The following is a 10,249-nucleotide window of genomic DNA, read 5'->3' as shown; positions in this document are numbered from 1 at the left end:
TGCTGTGGTGAGTCCGGCATCCCAGAGGAGAAGCTCCAGTTCGGAAACTTCTAGAATCATCAAGAGAGGCAGAGTGCACAGCCCAAACCTCACACAAACAGTACTCACTCGCACACACAGACACAGTACTCGCGCGCACACACACACAGTACACACACATACACAATACACAATACACAATACACACACACACACACACACACACACACACACACACACACACACACACACACACACACACACACACACACACACACACACACACACACACACACACACACACACACACACACACACGCTGCTCGATTATGGGAAAATCATAAATCACGATTATTTTGGTCAATATTGAAATCACGATTATTCAAACGATTAATTCTGAGTTTGAAAACATGATGCATTTATTTACTGAGAACTTTGAAATTTCCGTTGAAAATTGTATTTGTTGTGTACACGCTATATGCGTTGGAATGTGTTGAACCGTCAAGGGATGGTGCAAATGAGACCATCTACGGAGTTTGGTCACCCATCTTTAGTTTTTTTTGCTTCGCTTTTGAGACGTGACCATAATCGTGATCTGATTGGCTAGAGCCTGTGCCGTCATGAACATCTGTCAACGGTCGATGCTGCTGATTGGCGGCTCACTGGCATATCCCGCCTCCGGCTAGTGGCATATAACTTTGTGATGTCACACGGCAGTTTAAGATTTAACTCCCTCTCGCCGCGTTGAATGCTTTTGGGGGAAAGACTGAATTACACACACACACACACGCACCGAACACGCACACGCCTCTGTCGGCATCACAGTGGAGAGAAAATAGAAATAAAGCTAGAAATAGAAATAGATGGATATGAGTAGATTTCAATCAGGAGGAACAGAGGCAGATTTAATGAACACACACACAAACATATATATACACACACACACACACACACACACACACAGGCAGAATGAATGAAGTAGAACGAACAACTGCCTTAGTTCTGCTTTAGTTTCTGTGTACCAGAGGGATCTACCAGAAACACACACGCTCACACACACACACACACACACACACACGCTCACAGGCACACAGGCACACACAAACACACAGGTCCTACCCTCAGTTTTCAGTGCTGCTCCAGCCTCGATGGGGATGACAAGGAGAGGTAAGATCCCACTGAGGCCCACGGCGAAGGACCCGACCAGGGAGCAGAACCACACGTCTGCTCCGTCCCGGGACAGCAGCTCGGCCAGGGAGCGGAAGCCCAGCAGCTCCTCCGCACACCACTGGCCAGGTCCGGCAGCAGCCACCGTTGCCTGAGCGACCGCCGTCTGGGCCATCTTCCTGCCCCCCGAGGAGCTGGTGCAGGTGACGGCCAGCAGGGCGGCGCCCACAAGTAGTGAGGAGGCAGCCCACACAGGCCGCAGCATGGAACGCACTGAACTCTGGAGATACATTCAGGGCACTGGATGAGGGGAGAGGGAGATGGAGAGGAGAGGATGAGAGGAGGGAAGAAGAAAGAAGAGACCATAAACACCCATATCTGGCAGGGCTGTCAGGGTTAGGATAAGGGTCATGTCAGGCCAGCTCATTACATTCCCTTCATTAGCTATCAGTATAGCGCAGACATACGCCACCCCTCAAGCATGCACTTTCTTCACTAACATATTTTCTTAAATAACAGATGCCCTTAAGTGGCTTACAGTGCAGTGTAGTTATACAGGTTCCCATCTCAACCTCGGGGTCATTTCACCCATTAGAACAGACCTGTCGTGATGCCCTGATCTCCCCACATTGGGGCACATAAGCAGTAGACCACAGACGTCCTCCTTCATGTACACAAAGGTCAATACAATACACACCACACACACTGCAAATCACAGTCACCATCAATTCAATGTATTTGTATAGCGCCATAACAATACAATTGCCTCTAGGCGCTTAACAGAGCCCAGAGCCTAAACCCCCTTGTAGTGCATATGACTGTGTAGTCTTGTAACCGTGCATTTAGACCTAAGAGTAAACTCCATCAGTAAGAGTAAACGCCATCAGTACATTAAATCTGATACTTCCAAGGAATTGCGACATGCAGACCTGTCGTTACAAATAACAGTCAAAACCAAGACTCGTAATAATCTGCTGAGCAACATTCAGTAAGAGTTGCGGTTCTTTGCTTTGACTATGAAGGGTACCGGTGAGTGGACGGGACAAATAATCGACCGATATTTAGCGTGAAACCCTGCAAATATTGAGGTATTCATGTAGCAGCAACTCCTGTATGCCTCACAGATACGTAACTCCCCGCCAGGTCCGCAAGTCTATAAGCCGTCTCGGGCCGCGAAGAGTCATCCAGTGCTGATGTGGTGTCTGGGTGACTAAAACGGACGTGGTTATGACTTGGCTCGGGCTGCAGCCTCTGGCCTCTGGCCAAGTTAGCGACACATTTCGGGAATTGGATAGCAGGGCTGGGCCTTAGGTATAACAACAAGCGGCTAAAGTTTTCGTTATGAATGCCATTAACATTTAGCAAATATCCGAATTAAACCCCAAACTGTGAAAATGATGGAGAGCTGTCTGAAAAAACATCAAGCTAACGTTACTTGAATCTTGGTAGCAGAGCGGACACAATCCGAAGCATTTCTTTTACACGGCTGCAAAAACTACAACAGTTCCATCACCAAGTTTTAAAGTACCAAACAGAACCTTCTATAGCAATAAAATTGATGTTCTACGAACCGAATGAAACACCAAACCGCCCGGGGAACATAGGCACTTCATAAACACCATGAGGACCGCTGCCACGTTATCGTTGTTTTCATGTCAAAATCAAAACAGATTGCCATGCATATTGAAAACCACAGGATGCTGTTCAAAATCACAGAATTTGTCGAATAATGATCCAACTGTCGAAGACTTGCTATCGGCTATAACGCAATTGCTTTGACCAGCCATGCCAGTACGAAACTTAAACAAAACGTCAAAATCACAACTTGCGTGTTATGAGGTTGCTTACGAGGATATTAAGTGTTGTTTAAATCTTCGGCAGAGAGAAAAAAAAGTGATCAAGAGGCGCAAGCGCGTTGTTTACCTGGCTGAGTTTCCTGCAGTGATTGCTCCGGTGTGTCCCTGCCATCCAGCTCACCGCGTCAGGCGCAGCTGTGTTTTGGGCGCCCCAGCTGCAGACGACTCTCAAGAAACTCCGCTCGCTGGATTTCGCAAGAGTGTTTTCCAGAAGCAGCCACGTCTCAGGGCCCGGAAGCCTACACTTCACCACGCAGGAACGGAACTGAAGGGGACCTACTTCCGCGCCTGCTGCAACCACTGATCTGACCATAGACATTGAAGGCATTTGTCTGTTGTTTCAAAACTGAAGCCGGGGCTCCGTCTGGGACCCATGTGTGAAGAGTGCGGCCCAGAGGAGCGTTGCTTTGTGATTTCTGTTAAAAGTCAGCATCATATTACACCAGTATGTTATGATTTACAGTTTACATTTTATTTTAGACCACAGTTTTCTCGAGACCTCGACTTTTTCCCGTGATATCAACATTGGTGTAATAGGATGTTGGCCCTAATACATGTGCCAATAGGGCCTTATACATGTGCCACTGAGATCAGATCAGTTTATCGTATCGTATTCGCGTGTAGGTGTGAAGATTTTCAAGGGAAACGGCTCTTGTCGTTACCTGTATACATGTGCAAAATGTAAAGCGGTTACATTGCCTCGGGCATGCGCAAAGACCACGGAGATGTGCTCCCACCTGGTTTGTTTACTAACAACATCAACGTGGATCCGCATCGGGCACAGGCAGTGTAGTGGCTTAAAGTTCCCTTCTTTCTATCAGCATATAGTGCTTAATATTTTCTTTGAATAACCACTCTCGGATGGAAAGAAAACGAGTCTACGCGTGGATGTGTTTCAACAACGGTAGAAAACTGTGTTTGCTCCGTCTTTTACTGGACTCATAATTATATGACAGTGGTATTAGTTACAGTTGAGACACCCGAAATAACTTGCATGCGCAGCAATCCTGAGACGTGATTTTTAGTTTGCACATGAATACTAACGTCTTCTTTGATCCCAGGAAATTTGAGCACATAATCCATCTCCCTTACGGAGATATTGGCGAAAGTTAACCTACTTCATTGCAAACGTCTAGTTTTTCAAACGTGTCTAGTTTTTGTGCAGTAGTGAATAGAGTCTCAGTCTACTACACCATACATAGCATATCATGTTTGTAGAAAATGATTAAGGTGCAACAAATGCCAATAAGCATATTTCAATTAAATGATTCACATTGCAAGCAAAATGGTGCGGCTGGAGCACAGGGAGGGACAACGGTGACGCAGTTTGGATGTAGCGACAAACATTTATGTGCTGTAACAAACAGTGTTAACCAGTATGTGAGTAACGTGGCTTTTATTAAAACATAGCGTGTGTAATGTGTAGCTATTTCATTCCGTTTATTAACCTTTCCGGCTGTCTGTAGCCTATTACTAGCCAGCAGCAGACGTAACGGAAAGGGAGCATTTTACTCCCCGGCAATCTCTCTACAAACTTCCATACAGACGCGGGATCAGCAGAGGAAAATCTACTTTCCTTTTGGGAGAAACCAGGCCAGTCGTTCCCACGACTACAGCACCTTGCAAAACGAATTATATGCGTTCCAGCAACAGGTGCTGCGAGTGAGCGCTCCTTCAGTGCAGCAGGGCGCGTTATAGAAGCCAGGCGAGAGCGCCTGAATCCTGAGGGCTCAGATACACATACGCGTCTTTTTTCAGGCAGAAACGCTTCAGTAACGCCTTGGCAAAGTGCAGACTTTTCACAGCTAATAATAATCACTCCGCGATGAAAGCGCATTGATGAAAACCGTTCATTCAAAATTCTGACGTTGAAAATGGAACTATTTGTCGTATTAAAATGTTAATTTGTTGACTGTAGAATTGTTTTATAAAAGCAATACTCGTGGGAGTGGGGTAGGTAAGGGATAATCCCACTCCCACTCGTGCTATATCGCTTAATCATACCACATCTACCAGCATCAAAACAGGAAATAAGTGATAAAGTAGTTAAGCCCGCCTGTTGCTCGATCTGATTGGCTGCCTGGGCCGAGTGTGACATTGATGAGCGGTGCGCTTCCCTGCCTTGCGCTGGAAAGTTGAGAATAGTTCAACTTTTAAGCGCACCTAAAAAACGCTTCAAAGACGCAACGCGTGGTGGAGAAGGGGCGCACGCTTTAAACGCGCCGTACCATAGGAATCAATGCATTTGCTCGCGTCCCGTTTTTACAAAAACGCGTATGTGTATCCGAGCCCTCACACTGTAGATGCTATTTTATTCCTGCATAGTGCTAAGACAAATTCTAAATAGAACGAAGGTTAGGCATATCAGCAGAGGTATATTTTGGTTACATTAGGATGGCTACGTTTATAGCTTGCGTTTTGGGCGCACCACAATGCCAAGAAGTTTGTCGCGACTGTAATGGCATATTTCATTGTGGGGGTGATTGATAGTTTAAGGCTTACGAGACACGGTGTTTTCTGATGTTTTACTGAGTCCTCTCTGTCTCTATCACACACACACACACACACACACACTAACGGAAGCAAAAAAGGTTTAAATTAAGTGACATCCCTCAAATGTCGCGTCTCCCGCAAACCTGCAAGCTATGAGTCAGCTGTCAGTATTGGAAGAAGCCTTAACGTCGAAGATGAAACTTCCTGGGTTATTTTGTTTCGTTAGGCTATTAGTTATATTTTAAAACAGCCAGTCATTGTAGCCTACCACTCATGGAATAAGGAATTTCAAAGAGATGATGGAGTGAACTTTCTAGCCTCCTGTCACCGTCTCCCCCCAGTCACGCACGGCCTCCCCCATGACACATCGGCCTGATTTGACACGCCCTTTTGTAAGACGAATTAACGTGGTAAACCACCTCTCTCGAAAGGCTCAGACGATCGGCGGAAAAACTAACGGTTTACATCTAGACCCCTTATACATGAGGCAATTGTAACACGCTCGCGAGTTTCTATCGTGGTAGGCGCAATGTAACCGCTTTACATTGACGCATGTATAAGGGGCTAATGTGATCAGAACAGTTTATCGTATCGTATTCGCGTGTAGGTGTGAAAATGTTCAAGGGAAACTGCTCTTGTCGTTACGTGTTTACATGTGCAAAATGTGAACCGTTTACATTGCCTCGGGCATGCGCAAAGACCACGGAGATGTGCTCCCACCTGGTTTGTTTACTAACAACATCAACGTGGATCCGCATCATGCAGAGGCAGTGTAGTGGCTTAATGTTCCCTTCTTTCTATCAGCATATAGTTCTTAATATTTTCTTTGAATAACCACTCCTAGATGGAAAGAAAACGAGTCTACGCGTGGATGTGTTTCAACAACGGTAGAAAACTGTGTTTGCTCCGTCTTTTACTGAACTCATAATTATTTGACAGTGGTATTAGTTACAGTTGAGACACCCGAAATAACTTGCATGCGCAGCAATCCTGAGACGTGATTTTTAGTTTGCACATGAATACTAACGTTTTTTTTGATCCCAGGAAATTTGAGCACATAACCCATCTCCCTTACGGAGATATTGGCGAAAGTTGTTTTACCTACTTCATTGCAAACGTCTAGTTTTGCAAACGTGTCTAGTTTTTGTGCAGTATGATTCTCATTGCAAGTAAAATGGTGCGGCTGGACTCATTTTACTCCCTGGAGCTGGAGCATTTTACTCCCTCGCATTCTCTCTACAAACTTCCATATAGACGCGGGGTCAGCAGAGGAAAATCTACTTTCCTTTTGAGAAAAAACAAGGCCAGTCGTTCCCACGACTACAGCACCTTGCAAAACGAATTCTATGCGTTCCAGCAACAAGTGCTGCGAGTGAGCGCTCCTTCAGTGCAGCAGGGCGCGTTATAGAAGCCAGGCGCTCTCGCCTGAATCCTGACACTGTAGATGCTATTTTATTCCTGCATAGTGCTAAGACAAATTCTAAATAGAACGAAGGTTAGGCATATCAGCAGAGGTATATTCTGGTTACATTAGGATGGCTACGTTTATAGCTTGCGTTTTGGGCGCACCACAATGCCAAGAAGTTTGTCGCGACTGTAATGGCATATTTCATTGTGGGGGTGATTGATAGCTTAAGGCTTAGGAGACACGGTGTTTTCCGATGTTTTACTGAGTCCTCTCTGTCTCTATCACACACACACACACACACACACACACACACACACACACACACACACACTAATGGAAGCAAAAAAGGTTTAAATTAAGTGTCGATCCCTCAAATGTCGCGCCTCCTTAAAGCGCCGCAAACCTGCAAGCTATGAGTCAGCTAACCCTAACCCAGCTTAAAAGAAGCACTATTTCGATAGTTTATAGAGCTTCTCAGTATTTTCAAAGTGCACGAGCTGTGCAAGAAAAGTGAGCGTTTATCATAGACCCATGCACATGTATGACTGGCGATTTAAATAGCGAGATTCAAAGTAACGTAGAGGCAAATCTTTTTCACACACTTCACGTAGAGCATAAACCCTTGAATACTCCATGAAATTGGTTGCGAAATGTAAAAGGTTATCGTGATTTTTATCCAGATAAACCGCAGCTCCTGGCAACTTGCGCTTGTTTGACACGTTTGACAGACCTCTGGCGTCAGAGAGCTCCCCTAACAATATGGCGGCGACCCGTTTCGCCGAGAAGCAGTTGAGGCGGCGTCTACCTATATGATGTCTATGTTCGCAGCTGGTGAGGCACAGAAACCGGAAGTGATTACGTCATTACGATCTCTAGTTGTTTAAAAAAAATAGAAATGTATACATCATACATGTATGTATGCTTATGGTTTAAAAATTGTCATCTCACCAGAACTGAAAAAACTTTATGTTTTATTGTCTAATACTATTACTTTTAAACGATTATTATTATAAGAAGTTATGCGGCTCAATAGTCAACTGACTTTTACGAGGCTATAGGCCTACAGCTAAACGTACAATCGGTGTGGTAATTGAACTTTTACACCGTGTCAAATAAGATATTAATAGTTACAAGGTAGCGTATGTAGCCCTCCCACCAATGATATGGCTCATTTCAATTTGTCTAGGGAAAATATAACCTTTTACACCACTCGGCAGTGATGGGCAGTAGCGTCACTACTTGTAGCAACGCTACTAGCTTAACTACATTTGTCAGTAGCTTGGCAGTAACGTCTCTATTTACAAAACCAAGTAACTTTTCAGTAGCTAAGCTCTTTTATTGATCAAGTACCGCAGTAGCGTCCTCGAAAGCTAATTTATCCTGGACCTTTCTGATGTTCATTCATAACAGGCTTCCCTGCAGCCAAAATTAAGCAGTACATCACTTTAGGCGAGACGAGTGAAAATAGATAGATAGATATCGTCATTTCAAGTACACCAGACGCTGCTCATACATTTAAAAGTAATTCTCCCCTTATTTTAAATGGGTAGTTTGCATGCAGATTCTAGACAACCGGATAACTAGAATGCTGTTGATATTTAGATACAGCTGAAGATGATGAAAGTTAAAAAGTGAAAAGTCTGTGCTGTCTGCTCAGGGAGTCGAATTGCGAAAATGCACGAAATAGACGAAAGATGAAGGTAGGCGAGGTCTTCTGCACTCATTTGTTTTCATCTGCGTTTGAATACCTGACTCAACAGCCATACCTTCAAAAGTACGTCACTTTATAAGAGACGAGTGAAACTAAATATGTTTTCAGATGCCTTCTTTGTAATCCAAAGAAAAAAGTTCCTGTCAACGTCGATGACATCCAACACAAACATACGAACACACGAATTTCATCCATTCAACCGTTTTTATCTGACTGACAGTTGTGTTGATCCCTAAAATTGCATTGGCTTGACATGCAGTTTGTTTAACTGAAAGTAGCTTCTAATGTATCAAACTACTTTTGACAGGTTTATGTAACTTAGCTTGCTACTTTTTTTGAGTGGTAGCTTCTGTGTAGTGCAGCTGAAATTATTGTAGAGTAGCTGATAGCTTAGCTCACTACAAATATCAAGTAGCTTGCCCATCACTGCAACTCGGACACTTGAATTCGAAGTTGAGATAAAAACACTTGCATATTTATTTACACCATGTATTAACAAGCAAACAGATAAACACCACAGACATAGCACACAATACCAAAATGTTCTACTGACCGGTATAATAAAGTTGGTGCACGGCTCCCCTGCACCAAGCAGCCTTTAGCGAGGTTTGTGTTGCGCATGAATAGAAGAAGCCCAACTTTAAAAACAACATATACCCGATAATTGCGCTCTCGCTCGCCTCCCTTCCAGCGGCAGTGGTACTGCCTGCCTCAGTAACAATATTTTTCAATGCGTTTTGAGCTCAACTCAAAGGTTCTACGCTTCTGCATGCATGCGTAAAACCCAGTTTGGAGTGATTGCGCAATCCTTACTGAGGCACTGGCTCAGCTGCCCATAGACACCAATGCATTTGCCTCAGTCCACGGCACGTCCATGTTTTCAGGAAGCGGAAATGCGCAAATTCAGCGATTTTGATAATAAAAATGCTTGAAATGATCGGAATCCTGCAGAAATTACACCCATACCACAGATTAGTAGAGAAATATGAATATTTATTGTATTATATATATATACTGTATATATACATCAGGCATGAGAATCACTCACCTTTCAGCGAAATTCGCCGTTTTGAAAACACAATAGGTGACCAATGTGAATCGTGTAGATTCGATGAGTTTTGTTTTTGTGGGGGGGGGGGGGGGGGGGTCATACTCAGTGGCGGCAGGCGTCAGTGTTGCACATTGTAAATGGCGTATCATATCAGAGGCTCAAAATGATCGTATTTGGAGGATAATGAATTCTGTCTGTCAACACCGGGAAAGTTTGACCAATGACAATTCTGTCTACAGTCAGAGCTCGCGCAAGAAGGTGGAACGTAAGTCTTAGATACAGTTTCCAAAACGTGTAAAGACGTAATAACTAATTTGTGAAAGACCCAGAGAAACAATTATATTCGACGAGGCAAAATCCCGGACAATTTTGGAATCCCTGCTGGACGCATTTTTTTTGTGAACGTAATGTAAGCATATAAAACGTTAAAACATTGTTCGGTAACTTAACCAGATGTTCTAACTTTGAATCGCTCTGTTGGGGCAAAGTGACCATTGCGAAGGTGTTTGACTACAGACTGTTAACGTAGCAAATAATTCCTACTATTGCAGCCAGTCAACCTACAAGCCTTGCAGGTATAAAAC

General features: G+C 44.1%; 1 protein-coding gene across 2 annotated transcripts in view; it reads right to left on the bottom strand.

Moving 5' to 3' along the window:
- The window catches only part of slc39a13 (solute carrier family 39 member 13), an 18,861-nt gene extending 15,639 nt beyond the window's left edge, over nucleotides 1-3,222 (bottom strand). For both annotated transcript variants that reach the window (XM_080857137.1, XM_080857136.1), the window contains exons 1-2: nucleotides 3,070-3,222; nucleotides 1,099-1,446 (exon numbers count right to left, since the gene is read on the bottom strand). In XM_080857137.1, the coding sequence (XP_080713263.1) occupies nucleotides 1,099-1,438 (340 nt within the window). In that variant the 5' untranslated portion in view covers nucleotides 1,439-1,446; nucleotides 3,070-3,222. The remainder of the gene's footprint in view (nucleotides 1-1,098; nucleotides 1,447-3,069) is intronic.
- Nucleotides 3,223-10,249: the final 7,027 nt, after the last annotated feature.

Source organism: Sprattus sprattus (assembly GCF_963457725.1).
Source record: "Sprattus sprattus genome assembly, chromosome: 18".
NCBI lineage: Eukaryota > Metazoa > Chordata > Actinopteri > Clupeiformes > Clupeidae > Sprattus > Sprattus sprattus.
Note: the sequence above shows the minus strand (reverse complement) of the source record. Positions and strands in the feature narration are given on the sequence as shown.